This window comes from Myotis yumanensis, unplaced genomic scaffold, assembly GCF_028538775.1.
Source record: "Myotis yumanensis isolate MYYU_CA2020_CCGP unplaced genomic scaffold, mMyoYum1.0.hap1 SCAF_8, whole genome shotgun sequence".
NCBI lineage: Eukaryota > Metazoa > Chordata > Mammalia > Chiroptera > Vespertilionidae > Myotis > Myotis yumanensis.
This window is the reverse complement of record NW_027223759.1, coordinates 86,359,821-86,382,351: the sequence shown is the minus strand read 5'-3', so window position 1 is coordinate 86,382,351 and position 22,531 is coordinate 86,359,821. Positions and strand designations below refer to the sequence as shown.

General features: G+C 39.7%; 1 protein-coding gene across 2 annotated transcripts in view; it reads left to right on the top strand.

Annotated features, from left to right (window-relative positions):
• Nucleotides 1-22,531, top strand: part of CLASP1 (cytoplasmic linker associated protein 1) — a 270,250-nt gene that overhangs the window by 160,377 nt on the left and 87,342 nt on the right. Inside the window, exons 22-28 of one of the 2 annotated variants that reach the window (XM_070423156.1) lie at nucleotides 793-819; nucleotides 2,753-2,920; nucleotides 8,662-8,769; nucleotides 13,286-13,348; nucleotides 18,620-18,723; nucleotides 20,547-20,570; nucleotides 21,989-22,233. In XM_070423156.1, the coding sequence (XP_070279257.1) occupies nucleotides 793-819; nucleotides 2,753-2,920; nucleotides 8,662-8,769; nucleotides 13,286-13,348; nucleotides 18,620-18,723; nucleotides 20,547-20,570; nucleotides 21,989-22,233 (739 nt within the window). The remainder of the gene's footprint in view (nucleotides 1-792; nucleotides 820-2,752; nucleotides 2,921-8,661; nucleotides 8,770-13,285; nucleotides 13,349-18,619; nucleotides 18,724-20,546; nucleotides 20,571-21,988; nucleotides 22,234-22,531) is intronic. The other variant, XM_070423157.1, reaches the window with a different exon arrangement.

Sequence of the window (22,531 nt, the reverse complement as noted above, 5' to 3'; positions counted from 1 at the left end):
CCTTCGGGCTCCACCTTAAAAACTTCGTTTTACTCCACCCACTGCAGGAGACAACAGCAACAAGTGATCAAGCCTGGGTCTTAAACTCATAAGTAGAAATTAAATATTTTTTAAAAATAATTTTGATAGGAAGAAAATATGAGCATATATATATATGTGTGTGTGTGTGTGTGTGTGTATATATATATATATATATATTACAAATATAGATATACTAGCATTCAGAGTCCTGGTTTAATAGTACGTAGATTTTATTAATATTAGATTTAGGGCTCTTAACAGTTCACGTATTTTAAATATTTGAAGATTTAAATATTTGAGGCTTTAAGTCTTAGAGGATTAATATTACATATTTGAGGATTTGGCATCAGGCACTCCGGTGAACTGTTAGTAGCTCTTTTTAATTCATTGCTGCTTATTGAGCACTCCTGGTGGTGAGCCCTGTTAGGTGGTAGTGATGCACAGATACGTCACTTCCCTCAGGTTGCTGGGAGCCAGAGAGCAGATGTACTCCCAGAAGGTCATCACTTTCTTACTCTTCTCTGCATCCCATACGTCAGGCACTGTGCCTGGCATATTGTGGGTTTGTAAGTGTTCCATGTACAGACCACAAATAATGCTAAATAGTGTGACATAGACAATCAACATGAGTACAAAGTAGACTAGGAGGATTAAGAGCTAGAAAAAGATAGTTTGTGAACAAAGACATGTGTTTGCATGCTGACCTCTGTATTGTGTTATTGTCTTTTAATCCACTTCTTGCCTGTTCTTTGGTCTGCTCTCATAATCAAGGATCCAGATCTGCTAATCCTGCTGGTGGTAAGCCATTTCTCTTCTTGTTTGTTTGTTGTTTTGTTCATTCTCTCTCACCCATGTTCCTTGCACAATATTAATTTTTATATTATGAGCTTAAATAATCTTTCTGCATTTTTTCTGTATGTTAAAATCTAAAATTTGAAATAGGTTTTCTTTTTCCTTTTACATAGCTTAATGGTTTATGTGTATGCTCAAATTTTATGGGCAAAATTAATGGATCATGAGGTGGGTTCTTCATGGTAATGTGTACTTGTGATTTTTGAAATGAATTTCACTTTAAATTATAGTTAAATCATTATAGAGTACTAATTTTTGTGAGTATGCACCTCAATGATTCATTTGAATAGTGTGTGTGTGTGTGTAATTTCCAGTAAAGTGTTATTTCGAAGGTTCTACCTTTGGCTCATTGTTACTCTGGTAAATAATAATGTGCACTTTGTTTTAGAATTTTATTGCCTTCTGTACTTAAGCAGATGATCTAAGTAAATTACTGTCATTTGGGTGTATAGATAATTTTGACCCTAAGAAATGGTTATTTACGTATCTAGTCACTTAGCCATAATAAAAATTACTAAGCATATCATTTGTTTTTATTTTATAATTTATTGCATACATCTCAGAGAATGTGATCTATATGGCTGCTACTTTTGTAGGTTTTTGAGATTTCCTTTGAGGCTTAGTATACAGTTGGTTTTTGTAGTACATGTGTAAAGGTGAAAAACGTGTATTCCGTTTGTTGAGTTACACTTGTGTCTGTGGAAAGTGTTTATACATGTCTGTATAATTTTGACTACTCTGTCAGTTTCTGCGAGTTATGTTATTTTTTTAGTGGTTATTAGTCTTTCTGAGTGGTATATTCTTAATTAGGACTTTTTCCATTTCTTCCTGTATTTTTAGTTTTATGTTTTATATTTCAAAGCTATGTTATTTGGAGCATAAAGGTTCATGATTATTATATCTTCTTGGACAATTTGTTTATCAATATAATATATCCTTTGTTCTTTTTTTAATGCTGTGTTTTACTCTATTTTGTTGTTTTAGGTATGTTATTGTTTCTTATAAACAACATACATTTGACTTTTATTTTTTTAAAGCCAACCCAAACATCTTTGTCTTTTAATAGGTGAATTTAATCTAGCCACATTTATTTTTTAAGATTTTTTAAAAATATATTTTTATTGATTTCAGAAAGGAAGAGGGAGGGAGAGAGAGATAGAAACATCAATGATGAGAGAGAATCATTGATTAGCTGCCTCCTGCAGGCCCCCCCGCCCCCCCATCGAGTTCTCAACCCAGGCATGTGCCCTTGACCGGAATTGAACCCGGGACCCTTCACTCCGCTCTACCCACTAAGCCAAACCGGCTAGGGCATAGCCGCATTTATTATGATTACTGATATATTTGAGCTTAGTCCTAGCATCTTATTTTGTGATTTTTTTATCATGTTCTATTTATTTCTTCCCCTTCTCCCTTTTCTTCAAATTGTTAAATTAATAGAGTTCTCTTGAATCCATTTTCTATCACGACTGTTTAAGAAATTTTTGTTAACATTTATACTTTTCCAGCAGTTATACTTAAAAATTGTGGCATATCAACTGTCACAGAAAAAAAGAACAAAACACTAAATAAATGCCATTGAGATTATTTCTAGTAATTTTCTGTGGAACAGGGAGGCTATTTGTACTCATCCTGCTTTTTGAATCAGAAGTTTTGCAGTTATTTTTGTTGCACGGCACCAGTAACTGTCCATGTATATTCTTTTATGATACTTTAATATTCTTTCATGCTCCTAATGTTTAAAAAAAATTAGTACTAACACCAACTACAAAGCTATTTTTATATTTGATCCAAATTAATGTATAAACTGGTTTCTGAAATACTATCATTTATTCCCTGATTATATCCATTATTCAATTTTGTTTTGCTTCATTTTTAGCTGGCAGCCGGTCGAGTTCTCCAGGGAAATTGTTGGGAAGTGGTTATAGTGGCCTTGCTGGGGGTTCCTCAAGAGGCCCGCCTGTGACACTCCCTTCAGAAAAACGAAGCAAGATTCCCAGAAGTCAGGGATGTAGCCGAGAAACAAGTCCAAACCGAATAGGACTAGGTAAGGACTCTCCAAGACCCTGGAACACCATTTCCAACTTGGTCAGAATTTTTATCATAATCCAATACCTTTTCTAATGTGGCAAATAGAGCTTTGTTTTTGAATGGAGGATGCCATTTTGCCCGTGTTAAAAAGACATTTTGATTTGTGCTTTTTATAGATTATGGCATGTTCAGGTTTCAGTTATAACTGAAAAGTGTGTGGGGCTTACCATTTCAGATTGATGAGGAAGAATTGTGTCGTTGTGGGTTTTCGTTTTTTTGAGTCATTTTGCAAAATATTAGAATTGGGGGAATGGGCAGGGTTTTCTACTGTATGCGTAGAAGCAATGTTGCTTTTCACTGATTAACACTAAGTAGCTATTAACCTAAAATTTCAAAAGCAATTTGTAGGGTCCACATTTATTTTGATTCTGATCTTCTCTAATCTAATTGGTGAAAATAGTCAAAAATATATATACTTACTTTTGCCATAGTATTGTTCAAACATAAAATCCAGGACTAGATGGAAATGAAGTATGTAGTATTTGTTTTTGTGTTGTAGTATCAAGTTTCATTGTAATAGTGTATAGACCTTTTACCTCTATTAAAAATCTAATTGTACACTGCTTTTTAATATAAAAGGTAGTAGTCTGTTGTAATATATTATGCAAAATGTATGTTCAAACTCTATGTCTTTACCTGCTTTCTAAGGGTAAAAATCTATTAATGTGAAATCAGTGCTATATTTTTTAGTCTTATGGGCTTATGTTTCTTATTCATTTATCTCCTTAACAACTTTTACTTGAATGTTTACTGTGATGTGCAATGTACTTTGTTAGACTTCAGGAATGGAAGTAAATGAAATAGATTGAACTTCTGACTTCAAATAGCTTACGGTCTTAGAGGTGAAAATGTATAGAGTATAACAAATACGATGACGTGGCCCTCTGGGATCCTTTGGCTCGCTTCCCGTGGCGTGGAAGTCCTCAGAATCCCATAGTACTTGCTACCACTGCACCAAGTTTTACTTGAAAGCAAGAATTGTCCTAGAAAAGGAGTGTGCCCCATTTCTTCCTTAGTTCCTGCTAGGAGCGGTTCCCCAGAGTAGAACCTACTGTGGTGAAGTATAAGGTGGGGAGATGAGGAGAAAGGTGCTGTAGGGCAGAGAGGAGCATGTGCAGCAGCAGTCAGACAAGCAGGAGCATAGTGCATCCTGGGTAACACAAGTAATTCATATTTGGCTACAGTAAAGGAAGTTGGTTAGGGTGGGGTGGGAGATGAGGGCAGAGGGGCTCTTAGCATCCAGCTCATGAAAGTCCTTGAAAGCTGCCTGAGCTAAGAGAAGGCAGAGGCAGATATGTAAGGAGAATGCATAGGATTTGGTTTGACTAACATTTCCAAAGCAGGTGAGAAATGTAACCAAGCAGTGGTTAATTCTACATAATGTCAACATAAAGTGGCATTACATAGCATGCTGTCTGAGCTGACAAGTTATTTGGATCCAGTAATAACAAGTAATGTGGGTAAAATTAGAGAAAATAATCATGGCTGGAATATATAAATTTCAGAGTTGATAGTCTAACATATGTGTTTGGATCTGGTTTTGTTTGAAAAATGCATTTGATTTCAAATCTGGGTGTGAGGATTTAAGCTGTTTTTTTTTCCATAGTTAATTAAATTCATAGGATGTTTTGGCAGTCCAGATTAGAGTCATACTTTTAAATTAGGGGTGGGGGAGATTTTACTTTATTTATTAAGGATGCCATTTTTACCTTTTTGAAATTGGAAAATAAATCAACTTTAGTCATCTAACATAACTTTAGGACCTGATTTTCCATGGTCTTAACTATGAAGTTTGTGTTATGGATAGTTGAAAAGACCACATTTAATAAGCTTTTAAAAGAGGTACTATGAAACATCATCCATCAGTAAGAACTAAATAGGAGCCCACTTCCTTCCGAAGAGTTTTTATTTAAAACATTATTTTGAAGCAGATTATTTCCTTGATGCTCCCTCCTTTGGATCATCATGGGAATCAGTTAGTTATATGTCAAGCTTTGAGGTCATACATATAATTCTGAATAAAATAGGTATTTTATTTAAATATCTGCACATTGGGAGAATAAGAACATACACATAGATATAAAGATTCATATATGAATAAAATGTATCTTCCCATTTCTGCCTGTGATAATCTTAGAGATTCCAGTTCATAGGATGTCAGATATATTAGCATTTTTTCAGTAATAGGTTGTATATTTCTGTGATCATTTAGTATATACTGGGTATATGCCTGTGTATCTAAATATTTTGTTTATTGCATAGCAACTTTGAATATAAATATTCAAAATAAGAGGGATCATCTTTTAAGAATATTTTATATAATTCCCAAACTAATTAGTAATTTTAATTATAGCTAAGGTAGGCTTATAATTTGCATTGAGAATTGCTTTTAGTTATCTACAAATTATGTTTGGTTCAGCTATATTTTTTTTTTTTGCTTGAAATAATATTTCTTAAGTAAATTTTCTTTTCTCATCTGTGATAAAAATGATACCCACGCTCTTTTTCATTAGTATTTACTTAAGCAAAATAGGATGCAATTCCAGTAAAATAGCAAAGAAACCAAATAAAACCCTGGTACCATGTCTTTTCTTGGCAATTCATTCCTTCATAAACTATTCAACCAAAATAGAAGAATATACTCTTTGTGAATTTATTTCATTTTTGTCTTTTATTCTATTTTTGATTAATAATAAAGTCACATAAGTAGCTGACATTCATAGCAATTCTATTTTAGAAGTTTGCCTTTGTTTTTTTTCTTCTCCTGCTCATCTATTAAAAAGGCTAAAAGAAAGATTTGAATTTTTGCAGTTTACATTCTGTGGGTATATGTTTAAAATACTTTTACACTCTCTGCTTTAAAATAGTTTGAAAGAATTAAAAATTAATAATTAACTTCCAGCAGTTAAATTAGACTACTGTGAACAAGACTAAAACATAATAATATCTAGACTAGGGAGATAGTTTATGTCTTAATTTCTGGTACTTTTCATTATTCCTCTTGTACTCCTCAAGTTCTGGTAGAATTCTTCCTTAAAAGGCAAAGGTCAGGATTACCCTTAAAACACTATAAAGGTGGAATAAAGCATCTCTCAGGAAATGAAAACCAATCAAATAGTTTCTCAAGGCTTCCCAGCAATTCGTGTGAGCACAGGACGCCGGAGCTGCCTAGAACGCCGCTTCAGAGCGTTCAGATAGCAAGTATGTTGATCGCTTCTTCCTCTGCGGGCCTTCTCCTCCCTGTGCTCCCATGGAATGTCCCCTTTGGGCACTCGATACAAAGGCAAGTTGATTTGGTGTATTGTTTTTGGTTTTTACCACCTGATTAATTAGTCCTCGTAAAAATGATTTATTTATGTACTTATTTTAAATCCTTCGTATAGATTGGTCTCTGGAGGAGGTATTATAAGTGTTTTAAATTATCCAACATTTAAACTGTTGATGTCACCACTAGAGGTGCTTTAATGAGGTTTGGAGCAACCATATGGGAAGATTTTTACAAAATTATAAACGGAATTCTTCTGTGTTACTACTAGCCATATGTTAAAGGAGTCAGGCAACATGGATGCGCGAAGGAACTTTCTCTTGGTGAAGTACTAGGAGGCTAAACCTTACTAAGAATTGTGCACATTGTTTCAGATCATATCTATCCCTTTATTGTCTTCACAAAGCAGGGAAAGCAGATTTCCCATTGCTGCAGCATGTATGTTAGTTTAAGGGAGGGAGTGAGAGCTGGGTAGAATTTCAGAAGTAATTGGGCAAGAACTCCAAGAAAATGCTGAGCTAAGCATGACATACGTTAAAAACTATCGGGACTGTTTCTATTACTTTTGACTATGAGTTTTGGAGTAGGCAGTGCAGCAGACAAGATGTTCATGTGTGCCTTTCCTCAGGGAGCCAGAGTATTACCATGTGTGCCTCACCTCACAGTACCGTGCTCTTTAAATGCCGACTTTCTCCCTAGCCTTCCTAAGGGGAGCGCAGTGGCCGGGCCAGTGAGTGAGCGTGGCACTGCAAGGTCGCTGCATGAATTGGATGCGGTGTCGATCCTCTGAGCACAAGCAGTGCTTCTTTGTAGGTTCTATGCAACCGGTCATATATTGGCGGTGTCAGTGGATACTCGCTAGTTGTTGTTTTTTAAGAGTTTAGCATCTGCTGGTTTTGCCCTCACTGTAGGTGCTATTCAGAATGTTTTCAAACATTGCTGATTACATACTGCTACTTTGAGTGGAAACTCAGTGCACCATGTCACTGGCAAGATGAAGGAGAATTTAGGAATTACTAGAGACTTCCAGATGCAACTCTGTTTTGACTGTTGCTTAGATTGCATTCCTGTACTCGCCACTGCAGCCCTGAGCCGTTGGACACCACTCACTCAGCGTTCGGGTCTAATTGAACTCTAGCCCCGAGAAAGACCACAGTCGGAAGTTGGTTGCTTTTCTACCTTTGTAGTCTTTATCGAGGGCTTCACAGTTCTGGTTTGTAAGGTATTCTTGTTGTGGTTTGGCCATACAGTAAACATACCTTTGCTTTAAAATAAATAGATTATGCTCATTGATGCATTGATCTGAAAACAGCCATGTTTTTACATCAGTGGATCAAGTTTATTTTTTCCAAAATTTCTAAAGAAGGCATTTCTACCCAGTCCAGAAGAATAGACCCTCGCAAGATGGAGATCTTTGTTGTCCCCATCACTGTGACATTGGTGGTTATACGCCTGCAATATGTCAGGGTGTTTCCAAATACTTTTCCAGTACTGTATTTCTGTTTTCTCAAAATAAAATGAAAAATAAGGGCATAGTGATCTTTTCTGTGTTTTTATAGCCAGGTTATATTAGAAACCTTATGCTATTTATGTGATTGTGTGTTCAGTGTTTTATAATGTGAGTATAATAACATTATCTGTAGATAATCATAAAGTAATTGGCCGTTTTCAGGTCAGTGGAGGGATGTCATGGTGCAGAGCTGGGTTATCAGACCATCACTATTAGACTGTGTAAGGCTGGAGAGATGAAGGTGCTTGAGTAAGGAACGCAGGCCGAGTTTTGATTCCCATAGAAAAAGCAGGAATTAATGTCAGGACCAGTAAAAAGGGACAGCAGTCCCAGCTCTTTCTCTCTGTTGGTTTCGATAGTGAAGTGTGTTTGAACGTCTACGCACTCACTCGAGTGCACGGGTTCTCTAGCTGTCAGTCCAGGGGCTTCCCTTTGTAAAGAAGGCCCGGCTGGGAGAGGTGGGCTGTCAGTTAGTTAAGTTCATGGATGGCAGTGCCCAGGACCCTTATGCTGTTTTTCACCTAAATTGAGAACCCAGTGCACATGGAAATGGCTTTGGTCCTTTACCCTCCAGTGGAGAAAGAAGTTGCCAAAGCCATAAAAATGATCATTTCTAAAAGACGGAGCTTTTATTTTCTGATGCCAGTTTGCTCTTTGGAAGCTTTCTTTTCATTTTTTACACTGAGGTGTTGTTTTACCTTCACACCAAAATTCACAGCTTTCTGAGGCATAGAGCATAGTTGAGTTTTTGTCCAAACCTCCTGCTGTTGGCACGGCCGTCAGGAGACGTAGCAGGGGTACATGCTCAGTCATCAGGACAATGTCGTGATTACGTTAATGGAATGTGACTGACATTTTGTGAGTTTTTCTGTCTTCATTAAACTTGTTCACCTTCTCTGAAACCCCTCATGCTGCACACTAGCACGGAGCAGCCGTATCCCTCGACCCAGCATGAGTCAGGGGTGCAGCCGCGATACCAGCCGTGAGAGCAGCCGAGATACAAGCCCTGCTCGGGGCTTCCCTCCACTGGGTGAGTACACGGAGGCGCTGGCTCTCGGAGCGTCCTGTCCCTGCTCCAGGTGCTGTCCCGGACACTGCCAGGGAATGACCTGCTTTCCCTCCTGCTGTCCCGTGGCCCTTTCTTCTTCCTTCCCTCTTCCTTAGCCACCCTTTGTTGTCCCCTCTGCATGCGTAAGTTCGGAGCCTTTCCAGTTTTTCAGTATTAGAGGAAAAGCATCACTTCAGTCTGTGCTGTTACTTATGGCCACTTCGCCGGGCAAGCTCATCCGTGTGTTCATTTCTAACATAAGATGAAGCTTAGCCCAAGTTCACTGCTGCTTGAAAGAAGAGCTAATGCAGAGTTTATTCTTACTCATTGAATTTCTACAATTTGTGTTTAATTTTGCCAGAGATTGGGCCATACGTGGTTTAATTCCAAGAAGGAAAAAAAATAAAAAAACACGACCATGTGTAGGACAGTAAATGTGCTCAGTTTCAGGATGATGACAGTAATTTTAAAAGCAGCATGAATGAAGATACTAGCCATGCTTTTGTTAACGGAGTCATTTCAAAGCTTTCATCCAAGCATTCTGAAAGTAGCTTTTTGATAAATTGCTCAGGTATATAGCTCAGTGCAAAACTTCCTGATGTTTCTTGTTCATTAGATAGTTTCATGCTTCCTGGGCTCAAGAGGCGGTTTAATGTCTGTGGCCTGATGCCGTCCCAGGACAAAAAATTACAATATTTGGTCATGAGGTGGTGTAAGCACCGTGCCCAGGTCACCAGCCAGGCCCCAGCTGGGGCTCTTCATTCCCCACCCCACCCTCAGTTTTTCTTGTCTCCAGAATTTGTATTTTAACAGTTTCTAGGCTTCAGGAAAACAAGGGGAAAATGTATCCATTATAGGATATTTTATTTACCTTTTCTTTTTAGCTTTAATAGTTCTGCCTTTCTCTAATATGGACATATAAATTACTTTTTTATGTAATGCAAATTATTAATCTCCAAAGTCGTCTGTCAGCACATAAAAGAAATGTTTGTATTCTTCAGTAATTGTGTCTCAGTCCTTTGTCATGTGAAGTGCTGTACAACTGCATGTTTTCCTTTTGATAAGCCGGCAGAAATCGCTTATAACGAAGGGCCCGAGTGTTACATGGAACTGGGGACGGCAGGGGTCTGTTATTTTCACTTGGAGTAACTGGTCTTTTAAATATAAAAATGTCAAAAGCATAAGGTCTTAGTAGTTGTTTTAGTGCCTTCTAATGTCACACACTGCTTCCCCATATCTTTTCCCCCCAGTCGGTATCAATAATCAAAGTCTAGATATATTCCTTTACGACCCCTTGTCCTTTATGAAGTTCTGAGGAAGAGCAGGTAGCAGATGCAGAAGCCCTGCTGGATGGCCCTCGCGACCTGGTGAGGTGCCCAGGAGGAATGCAGTTTGCCTGGTGGGTCAGCCCTTTCCCAGCAGTCTGAGGGACAGATCAGATTTCCCAACCAGTCAAGGGCAGCAGTGGTGGGGCTTTTTCTGAGTGAACTGGTGACTTTTCCTTTTAAGTTAAGAACTTATTTCTGTATATCCTGCCCGCTATTTGACCTTCTAGAACAGCGGTCGCCAACCCGTGGTCTGCGGACCACTGGTGGTCCATGAGGTCCGAAAGGTTGGCGACCGCTGTTCTAGAAAACTGGTTACATAAGTGAACAAGTCAATCTGTTTATTGGCCACTTTGTCTCTTAGAGGCAATTCAGTCTTTTTATTCCATACACATCCTGGCACTTTTGTTCTTGTCCATGGACACAGCCTGTGTAACATCTTGTGGTCTTTGGACCAGGCAGGTTGTGCTGCTCTCTTGGGGTCCCAGTCAAACCCCGAGGAGCTCAGTGAACTAGCCTGTCTTCATTTTCTTTGGCAAAGGGATCTGCTCTGTGTCTGGTGACAGCCCAGGGGGCGTAATGCATGTCGCTCCCACTGAGGCAGACGACGTGGCTGCAGCTGTTTCCCTTCCGAATGGGCTCCGGCATCGGCATGTGTCTTTGGTGGTGGTCAGGCAGTAGTACCATCTTTTCAGATGAACTTTTATACCATGCCCGTTGCTTCCCTCCATGGGTTAAATTTGTTTATAAAACTTTTGTTACACAGGAACAACAGCGCTCACGTGTACTGGCACCATGCTGAGCCTCATCCCTCATGGTTCCTCGGATAGGTATCACCCTCTGTTATGGATGGCAAAACAGGCTCAATCAAGATAAGCCACTTTCTCAAGTCACACAGCTATGCGGTGGTCTGGGTTTGAATCCAGGTCTGATTTCAAAGCTTGGTTGTTACCCTGCCTCAGTTGAAAGCAGCACATGTCTCATTTATTCTCTGAAATGTATTAAATGCTGTCTGTGAGGGCTCTGCAGGCTTAGGCAAAGGGAAGAGCTCAGCGGGCTCTGAATCCTGATTTCCAGGCTTGGGGCTAGGACCTGGGGATTCGTAGATAAGTCCCAGGAGGTTGCTGTCCCCAGGGGAACTTACTACGCCCTTCAAAGAATGTGAAGGGTTCTTCTTTTTCTTATCCACTTAAACAATTATTTCCCACCCTCTTTATAAATAAGTGAGATTGTGTTAGTGCCCCTTTGTACCAACTCACATGGTCAACTTTCACTTTCCAAAAAGAGTGTGGGGTGAAGGTAATTATGTGACTGTATATTGGCTTTAAGTTTGCATTTTTATAACTAGATTGTTTGGGCCATTTTAATGGTATGAGTATGTATTTATATAGTTATAGTGACAAGACTTAAGTGAAATTAAGGGCTCTAGCATTTGTAAATAAGACTTTGATGTAAATGGTTTCACCTTGGATTCCATTGTCGGGTATTTACTGAGATTGTGACAAAGGATTCATTACACGACAGATTTACTATAAAATATTTTATTGAAATAGAACCAAAGGACACTTTATAAGAAACATTTAGATCATGTATTCCTTAAAAGCTACTTTTAGTTTAAACTATTAATTGATTCTGATCAACCTGTATAATGAAATGATAATAAAAAAAACATTTTGCCATCTTCCTTATTTGAGTAAAGGGACTATTTTGTAATATCTGTTTTAGAGATTGCTGATTTATTTTTGTGCTTCTTGAAGAATTAGGAATCCTTAAGTTTTCTTTTTGTAAGATGATAAAAATGTGTCCTCATTGACCAGGTAGGTAGCCTTTGCTGTTTAATACCACATACACCACCAATAAGTGCATTTCATCAAGTGACATGGTCTTTAATGAATAAATTGTACTGGAGATGTTTTGATATTTGATGACAGTGAATGTTGACGTGTGCAGGACACTGCACCCCAGTGTGTGAGAAGTAACTCTGCTCAGTATTACCGTTAAACTGAGGGGCTTTCTGGGGTGCAGTCATCATGTTCTTTCCAGAGTAATGGATAGAAGCATATTATCTTGTTTGGTTTTTCTGAGGTAAAGAAAAGCCACATATTGGATGGCACTCTGTTAAAAAAATTCATGTTTGAATCAAGTCTAAATTTCATAATTAATTGTAAAAGTCATTGTCTCCACGAGGACGTAGTTTAGCATGCATTTCCTCCGATTGATGACTTAATATGCTTATTATGAATACTTGCTAATGAAACAATATTTAATGTATAGATGTGCATTGGAATTCACTCTTCACTATTACTGCCACGACCAGCACCACTACGGTGACTTTTAACCACTGTTTGTTCTGTGCCTGGCATTGTGTTTAGTGCTGCATGTATGAGCTCTTAATTCTCTTAACTCCCAAGAGGTAGGTACTGTTATGAGCACCATTTTACAGATGAGGAAACGGAGACACAGAGATGTTAAGTACTTTGCGCGAGGTCTTCCAGATCAAACCAGGATTTTGCCCCCAGTTGGATTACAGAGGCAGTGTTCATACCGTGGTACTGCAAATGCCTCTCCCAGGAAGGCCATTTAAACTTAAAACTAAATTTTCAATAATTAAAAAGTAAATTCATTAATTAGGACAGCCATGCAACAGAACAACAAACGTTTGACTGGGGAGGATGGAAGTCCAGTTGTTGAGCCCTCTTCTTGTGATTCATTCTGTTCATGTTCAGATGACATTATAAATTCTCTTTTGTTTTTGGTGCATGGTTACATGTGCATCACATACTGATGAGACATCTTGTGGGCTGAGTGAATCCATCCTGCTGTTCGACTCGGATTCAGACGGTGCTGGTGACTCCTGATGTTCTTCATGTTGCATATTTCATAATGGCTGATAGAGGCTTCATGGAATAAAGATCCACCTGGAGTCTGAATTCGTTGATCCATAAGGAATGCCTTACAGAGGGCCTTTGAGTGCCTATGTATTTAAGAGCTGCCTGAGAGCCAGCAGCCGTGGAATTTAGGGATTGGCCCTTGCTATCCATTCATATCTAGCACCATTTCTTTTCATGAGAAAACGCGCCCGTGGCGGCAGTCGCTGCATTTCCTTTGGTCTGTGGCGTCTGTCTCGGTACCTCTGTTAATCCTGTGGGTGTCACCATTCCTTTTACCTGCAGCCTCTCGCCGGCATTCCAGGTCTACTAGCGCTCTCTCCACTGCTGACTCTGTCGGGCAGTCAGGTGAACAAGTGCTAACTGCATGCCTCGCTTCTCCATCTCTCCTAGTTCCGCACTCATTTCACATTCGTTTTCATCAGTGTTGGCTAGCACTTGGCATGTATGCACTTCATCCCCCCGACCCCCCAATGTGCTTGAATTTTTTTAAGTTGTTGAATGTTTATGGTTCTGTTAATAGGCTGTAGATGCTTTGTAGCTTGTTTGACAACATTATTTCTCCAGTGTTCGTATTTATGTTAAAACGAAGCAAAGCAAAGGGGGGGGGGGGGGCACTTCTCACCCTCTTTTGCTCCCTCCCCCAGGAAAGCACCCAAACTTTAGGTATCAGAAGGGTCCTGTAGGGAGTAGAGTATGAATATTATCCAACAGAGTCTTTCATCTCCCAAGTCTTTACTCCCAATAAAGTGATAATTATTAATGTTAGTTATTGTCAAGTTCTAATTTGGAGGTACTATTTAGTTACCAAAGTCAGTCATACGTAAAATTATAGGTATAAAAATAAATGGATTGTCCTAACACTTCTATGGAAAAAGAAGATCATGATTCAGATAACATGGTCAGGCCAGCGGTAGCTTTTGCAGCCTTTGGTCCCCAAGCTTTTTCCATCTCGGCCCCTTTTTGACAATACCCAAAATTCACTGGTTAGCCATTGGGGCAAATGTAAGCATACAATAATATATATATATCAGTTTGTCAGATTTAATTGGCATCATTTTCAGATACTAGAAACCCTAATGACTACAGTATTGAGTAAGACACAATCTTATTAAGTCACAAGTGATAACTGTGACCAATTTACTGATTTAGATATTTTCTTTGTTCCTCCTCTAAATGAAACCAGGTATGCATTTTAAAAATATATGCTCTCCCATTCCCCTGAAGGTTATGGGCCAGACTGGGTACAGTCATCTGTATCCATCGCTTAGAAATGGAGCTTTATAATAGATTCAGAGCAGTGAGAATGCAGAACAGAGTTTTCTCTGGTTGAAATAAAAGGCTTACAATTCTGCTTAGATTCAAACATTTCCTCTTAAGACTTGGAATTCAGTGATCTCTGATACATATAGAATGAGCTGCAGACACTGTGTGACAAAGCGGTGTGCATTTGGGAAGCAAGATTAATTAATTGCATTGTTCTTTTAGTTTTAATTTTGTGTCTGAAAAATCAGTATTATCCCTTGAGCAAGAACTGCTGGCATGAGATCTAATTCCTTATTTTATTTTATGTAGACTTCGTTTTTAAGTTCATGCTGGTAATTTTTAAATGGCTTTTAACTGAATTACTTTCATTCTGATATTCATAAATCCCTTACTATCTACCCTTTTTTAATGGGGGAAAAATGAACAAAGATCATTTATGAAACTGTGCAAAATAAATCTCAAATTTATACTCGTTTCATATTTCAACTTGTAATTTATATCTATATAAGTATGTAGATGTAATTGTTTTGTGGTTTCTCTATAGTTTATATGGCACATTAAATTGCCTTAAATGACTAAGGTGACATTCAGTATGATCAGCAAGTGCATTAAAAAAGGGGATAGTATAACATACAATTTTTGTTTCTTTATAAAAATTCATGACTGTATAACTTTTTTTATTAGCACTGTTTACATTTTTTTTCTTTCTGTGGCGATGGGAGATGTAATGTTTTGAAACTGGCATTTTAAAAGCGTTAAATAACACTTCACTTTTAAAGTTCACCGGCTTTGTAGGTGATGTTTGTTATATATCTAAAATCTTACTTGTAAGATTTTATATACTACTTTATAGGAAAGATCAATTTATTTAAAACAAATACTAGTTTTCCTTTTATTGTAAATGCTTTATATGGCTAGTAACGATTTTCCTTGTCCAGTATATGTTAATAAAAAGAAAGCATTTTTTATCTTAACATTTCTTCCAAAGCTTTTTTTAAAATATATCTTAGCATTTTAAATAAGAAACTAGTGTGATATACCTGTGAAGTATAATTTACATGGACCTTCTATTATAGTTTAAATCTCAGTACTTCTTAAGGAAGGCTGGTCAGATGTAATGTAAAGGACTTTAAAAAGCTAGTTTTCATTGTCCATGATCATTAGCAAGCTTAGAATAGTTGTTTGAACTGTAAAATTTGTTTTAAATCTTTTGGATTCTATCCATTTTGTCCACATGTATAAAGACTATCATTTAAAAACCCTTCAGGGACTCAGGAAAAATGTATACAATATTATCTTAATTATTAATATTTTGCAGTTGCAATGCTAGCTTTTGTGGTGATTATTAAAGAATTTTAATACATTTATTTAAATAACCTTTGGTGATACAGGAATTATGATGAACATATGCTTAAAATTAATCGAGTTTAATTAATAATAGTTCAATAGTATTGACACTGATGAAAATTTGCACAGTGATCAACTGAATACATTTGTTTTAAATTTTGACTATTGCACATTGCATTAGAACTCATTTATCTGCAGCCACAGTAACCTTGAAGCGTCCTAATTAGTTTGACCAAACCTCAGGGCCACTTGACTCTAGAGCAGCCTGTGCATCGAGACCCCTTTGGAGGTCGAACGACCCTTTCACAGGGGTCACCTAAGATCATCAGAAACACATATATAATTACATATTGTTTTTGTGATTAATCACTATGCTTTAATTATGTTCAATTTGTAACAATGAAATGGGGGTCACCACAACATGAGGAACTGTATTAAAGGGTCGTGGCATTAGGAAGGTTGAGAACCACTGCTCTAGAGCAAGCATGTCAAACTCAAAGGCTAACACGGGCCAAATAAACAAGGTTTAAGTTTATGTGGGCCTCAAAAAAATAAAAACTTCAATTTTCATAGAAACGTAGGTTTATTTCGATAGAGACATGCTGAATACAAAGGGCTGAAATAAATGAGTAATCGTTAATATGAAATAATAGAACATTTTAATAAAAATTAATACTTGAACATTAACTTACCAGACACTGAATAACTGCACAAATTAATAAGTGTAACACAAATAAACCTATTCTTTTTTGTTCTCCGAAAATGAAATATTTCCTGTTGTGCACACCAAATAAGTCAGTCCAAGACTAATGTGTCGGCTGCTAAAATATTTGCTGCTGGTATTAGTGGAGATAAATGGTGTGCCTGTGCATAAGGCACATAAGGGAAATGAAAGCAACACGATTATAGTAATCAGTCATTAGCGAACATTATACTTTGTTATTAATAATGTACACTAATAAAAGAGAAACATGGTAATTAGCGTACGACCGCTACCCTTCCCATTGGCTAATCAGCATATCCTTATGCAAATTAACCATCAGCCAAGATGGCAGCCGGCAGCCAGGCAGGTGGAAGCAAACATGAGGCTTGCTTGCTCCAGGGACTGCAGACTCCAACGTTCCCCACCTGACTTGCCGGCCTCTGAGCTACAACTCTAAGAAACTATGTTGCAAACATAGAAGATAAACAAAACCCCAGAAACCAGCTTTCAGCCAGCCGGGATCTCAGAGCTAGAGTTATACATTGTTTCGATTATAGCTGCGGAAGCCTCAGAGCTAGAGCCTGAGCTAAAGCTAGCCCAGAATTAAAAAAAAAGAAAAAGAAAAAAAGGAGTGGTTGGGAGCTTCAGTCAATTGCCAGCCTGAAAGCAGCCCTCAGCTCCTCACCCAGACTGGCCAGGCACCTCAGTGGGGACCCCCACCCTGATCCAGGACACCCTTCAGGGCAAACCAGCCGGCCCCCAGGCCTCTATCCTATATAGTAAAAGGGTAATATGCCTCCCCGCACCGGGATCAGCGGAGCCGCGAGGCCTCCTGGCACCGGATCAGCGTGACAGGGGGCAGCGCCCAAACCCCCTGATCGCCCTGCGGCTCTGTGAGTGACAGGGGGCGGCGTTTCCCCCCCCCCCCCCCCCCCCGAGGCCGTGCTCTGTGTGTGACAGGGTAGAGCCATAACCTCCCATTGGCCCTGCCCTGAGTGTGGCGGTGCCCCAACCCCCTGATCCGCCCTGCTGTGTGTGTGACAGGGGGTGGTGCCCTAACTCCCCTATCGGCCCTGCTCTGTGAGTGACAGGGTGGAGCTCCTCAACCTCCTGATTGGCCCTGCTCTGTGCGTCACAGGGGGTGGCGCCGAAACCTCCCCATCGACCCTGCCTTGAGTGTAATAGGGGGCGGTGCCCCAACCCCCCAATCAGCCCTACCCTGAGCGTGACTGAGGGTGGCATTGCAACCTCCCAATCTGCCCTGCTCTGTGCATGACAGGGGGTGGTGCCCCAACTCCCCAATCAGCCCTGCTCTGAGCCTGACCAGGGGCTGCACCTAGGGATTGGGCCTGCCCTCTGCCACCCAGGAGCAGGCCTAAGCCAGCAGGTCGTTATCTCCTGAGGGGTCCCAGACCTGCAAGAGGGCACAGGCCGGGCTGAGGGACTCCCCCCCGCCCCCCCAAGTGCACAAATTTTTGTGCACCGGGCCTCTAGTTATGTATAACAGGATATTGTAAAATTTAAGTTACAAAATTTTTATTAAAACGTTTCTTACATATGTTTATATTGGCTGGGCCACAAAAATATTTGTTGTGGGCCACATGTGGCCCATAGGCCGCGAGTTTGACATGCTTGCTCTAGAGCAGTGGTTCTCAACCTTCCTAATGCCACAACCCTTTAATACAGTTCCTCATGTTGTGGTGACCCCCAACCATAAAATTATTTTTGTTGCTACTTCATAACTCTAATTTTGCTACTGTTATGAATCGTAATGTAAATATCTGATATGCAGGATGTATTTTCATTGTTACAAATTGAACATAATTAAAGCATAGTGATTAATCACAAAAACAATATGTAATTATATATGTATTTTCCGATGGTCTTAGGCGACCCCTGTGAAAGGGTCGTTGGACCCCCAAAGGGGTCGCGACCCACAGGTTGAGAACAGCTGCTCTAGAGGGAATGCTAAACAGATTGAGAGACTCAACCCATAGCTCTGCTTCCTTCTATATAATAAGTTGCTTTCTCCTATATCTCAGCACTTTTCAAAAATAAAATATCATTAAAGAACCATTTCAATTGTCAGGATGCTTTGTGGCACGATGGTACCAACTGCGAACAGTCTACCCTCTGTCACTGGGAAATAAGTGTAGCTAAAACTCCAAGTCCAATGTATTTAAATGGGCTGGGCAGTTTCCAGAGCCTCTGTTCTGTAGGTGAGAAGAGGGAGGGATGCTTGCAAAGAAATTGAGAAAATATGAATTAAAGTGACATATCTTTTGCTTTTGTTTTTTAAATAGACCGGTTTGGGCTTGGCCAGGCAGGAAGAATACCGGGTTCTGTGAATGCCATGCGCGTGTTAAGCACAAGCACAGATCTTGAAGCTGCTGTTGCTGACGCTTTGGTAAGAGTCACAGTGCCTGTCCGTCTCTCTGACTTACTCATCCGAATTATTCTGTCTTAACAGAAAAGTGCCTCCAAATCAGGTTGCCTTGACACTCTTTAAGTTGGGTAAATTTATATTACTGGTTGAAGTGAAAGGTGGCCTTACAGAAATTATTAGCATCAAGTATTTCTCCTGTGCTCCTCAGTATCGAGGAAGTTATGATGACATTGGGCTTCTCTGATGTCATTGGGTGTCTTTTTTCTTTTTTCTTTTTTTCAGCATCTTTTCCCCATTCTATTGCTTCTATTGCTTTACAAGCTTTGATGGCATAACCTAAAAAAAATTATTATACTAGGTCATAGAGTTTGTGGTTTGAAAATCTGCATTTATTCCGTTGCCTCACTAGTTGTTCCATATCACTTTGCTTTTTTGTTTGTTTGTTCTTAAAAATGAGTTTGTAAGTCATTATATATGGAAACTTCGCCCAAGTTTAAGATGAGCCCTTTGAGGCTATCAAGCACGGGTGGAGTATGTTTTTGCATCCTTATAATGTAATATCTAAAAAACAATAGGAAGTGCTGAAAGGCCCTTACATTCATGGTTATAGCAAAAAGGTCCTTAATAGAGTCTGCTGGTGGTCAAGGTGCTTTCTAAAGATACATTTCAGCGAGTAGGGGCACAGCCGCGGGGGTATTTTGTTTGGTGCGCTCAGCATTAGACTAGGCTCTCTTTAGAACTGTCTGACCTCTGGCTGTGCCTTTGCTGTTGGAAGATTTATTCTCCTCTAAGGAAGCATCCACCTTTCAGACCCTGAAGTTTTAATTCAGCCATGTTTTGTGTGATCAAAATGTATGGTTTGTGGCTACAAGTGATTCTGACTTTCTCCTTTCTCTCTCTCTCTCTCTCTCTCTCTCTCTCTCTCTCTCGTTTGTTCTTGCTCAGATTTTTTGGCAAGCGGCTGTGAGCAGGCAGCTTGCTGCTCTCATAATGCTTTCCTTTCTGCAGGGCTGCCTGGCCAGCTCCTGCGTGAGCTGCTGTGCAGGTGGCCTTTTCTGGCACATGCAGGGATTGAGGGAGATTGCTCTATCCCGGGCTTTAACTTAAGAGTCAGGAGCTGGAACAGAATTCTGTGACGCTGTTTTTCCTTCCAAGTTGCAATGTTTAGATTCTGTTTCTTTTTTATTCAGAGACCCTAGGCAGTGGAGGTCAGAGGTTGGGAAAAGATAGATGTGCCAAATCCTTAGTTAAATGGGACTTCCAGTTAAGGCGGGGGTTTCTTAGTTCTCTGAAGAACTAAGGGGGGACTGCACAAAGTTCTAGGAGGCAGAGCAGGCCTGGAGAGTCTGAATCTCGGCTCTCTTTGACTTGGGCTTTCTCTGAGTTCTAGCTCCATTAACACTCACGTTGCCCTCATTAATTTTGTTTGAACTGCTTGGTTTCTCCAGTGGTCCTGCTTCGGAAGAGAAAGCGCAAAATGGTCCACGATTCTTGCCTCACAGGATAGAAGCTCGGGGCAGACAGAATGCACCACAGCGACAGACCACAGAGTTAATGATGACTTAGGAGATGTCCCTCAGTGTGGGAGAGCTTTAGCAGAGAATTACAGCAAGCACAGGAAGGTCTTGTAAGACAGCTAGAAGGGTTAGGAAATGCCATTGTGAAAGCATTCTTTATTATTACTCACTTGATCTCACGTGATATGAATCGCTTGCTACTCTGTATTTTTGGTTTGCTAAGATATGTTTTGCTGTACACTTTTGTTGCAAGAATGATCCCCACATATGCTTCTGACATAATTCTCTATGCTTTTTCCCCATCCTTCAATATTTTCCTGCCTACAGCTGTTAGGAGACTCCAGGAGCAAGGTACCAGTGCTTTAACATTTGTTTTACAACTCCATTTTTTCTGTTGCAAGTATATTTCCTTTAGGAGCTAGTGAAAGCAACAAAAACGGTAGTGCAATATAGAAATTCTGGTCTGAATTATGATATTGTTGAATCTGGTGACACTTTTATTAATGGTGGAGTCCGGCAACTCTATTTGTTCTAGTATTTATTTTTAATGTAAAGCTGTGCCTTCTCCCAATAGCGTTTAATTTTATTTTTAAACCCCAGTTATAACTACTCTTATGTCGTTATTTCATGATTAGATATATTCAATATTTTTCTTATTTGAGGGATCTAGTGTCTGGCCATACTTTTGAGAGTGAAAGGGGCTTACTAATGAGGCATAGAGCAGCACTGTCCTGAGCAATTTGGGATGTACTAAAAACCACCTTATTAGGAAATTACATCTGTACAGTTTAAGCACATAACTTTGTTTTTCTCTTAAATTATATTTTATAAATTTTATCAATTTTATTTAGCCGTTGCTGTATTATTTATGGGTTTAACTTGTATTCAGGGTAAGAGAAATGCTAATCTACAGGAAGCCCGTTTGTGCTGTAAAACTTTGTCCTTAATAAAAGTGGCTCAGATAATTTAGGAATCCTTGTACTTAGATTACTCTGCCACTGTCATTTCCATTTGAGACTTTAAGGAATTATGAGTATTCAAACAAATTTACTCATAGACCATGCTCAAGATATATTACTTTTGGTTGGGAAGAGGCTGTGGGTGCACAGCTTGCATTGTGTCAGGTGGCTAAGCCAGGTTATTTAACATACAATTCCATTTATTTATTTGTTATTTTTTAATGTTTTTATTTCACAGAGAGCAAGGGAGAGGGAGAAAGAGAGATAGAAATATCAATGATGAGTGAGAATCATTGATCGGCTGCCTCCTGAACTGGGGATCTAGCCTGCAACCTGGGCATGTGCCCTGACCGGGAATCGAACCTCCTGGTTCATGGGTCGATGCTCAATCCTTGAGCCACACCAGCCAGGCAACATTTAATCCTTAGAAGAAGCCTGTAAGGGGGGTAATTATTATCTCAAAGATGGGGAAACTAAAGCAGAAAGGGCCAGAGGCTTTCTGCAGTCACACAGCCAGCCAGTGGTGGCAGCAGGATTATAACCCAAGAAGCCCATACAGTGTGCTAGAGACCATGCTCTTTTTCTCTGCTACAGGTGCTCTGCTTATAACTTGCTATGTCTTCCAGAAATCTGCCTTCCTGTTTTCACTCCCTAAACTGTAAACACAGGCAGGTGTGGTGCCCCGCATCTGCGTGTGCATCTTTTGACATGCAACTCTTTGTTGGTGGTGGATTTGTTTGGGATGACTCACGGTCATTTCATCTTTCCACTTCTTTCTCCATCACCCCCATCCCTCTTCGGACCTGGCAGAAGAAGCCTGTGAGGAGGAGATATGAGCCCTATGGGATGTATTCTGACGATGATGCCAACAGTGATGCCTCGAGTGTTTGCTCTGAGCGCTCGTATGGTTCCAGGAACGGCGGCATTCCCCATTACCTGCGGCAGACTGAGGATGTGGCAGAAGTTCTCAACCACTGCGCCAGCTCAAACTGGTCAGAGAGGAAAGAAGGGCTTCTGGGCCTGCAGAACTTACTGAAGAGCCAGAGAACACTGAGGTGAGGGCAGTGGCTCGGTGAGCTGCTTCGAGTCCATACTGTCCGCATCAGGGGTGTGGTGGGGTTCTGACGTTTGGGGAGCCCCTACGGAGTTCCAGCACCAAAGGTGCTGAGGTGACCGAGACCTAGTCTTTGCCTTCCAGAGATTTTGAAATATCTGGCAAGTTCTCTGTAGTTTATTAAATTTATAAAAACATCTGGTTCCCTGATGGCTCACATTTGGCTGGTAGCTATTATTTGAGAAATCGTGGTGCAGGTTGCAATTTAGGTGAAAAACAAAACTGGGAACTGTCACTCA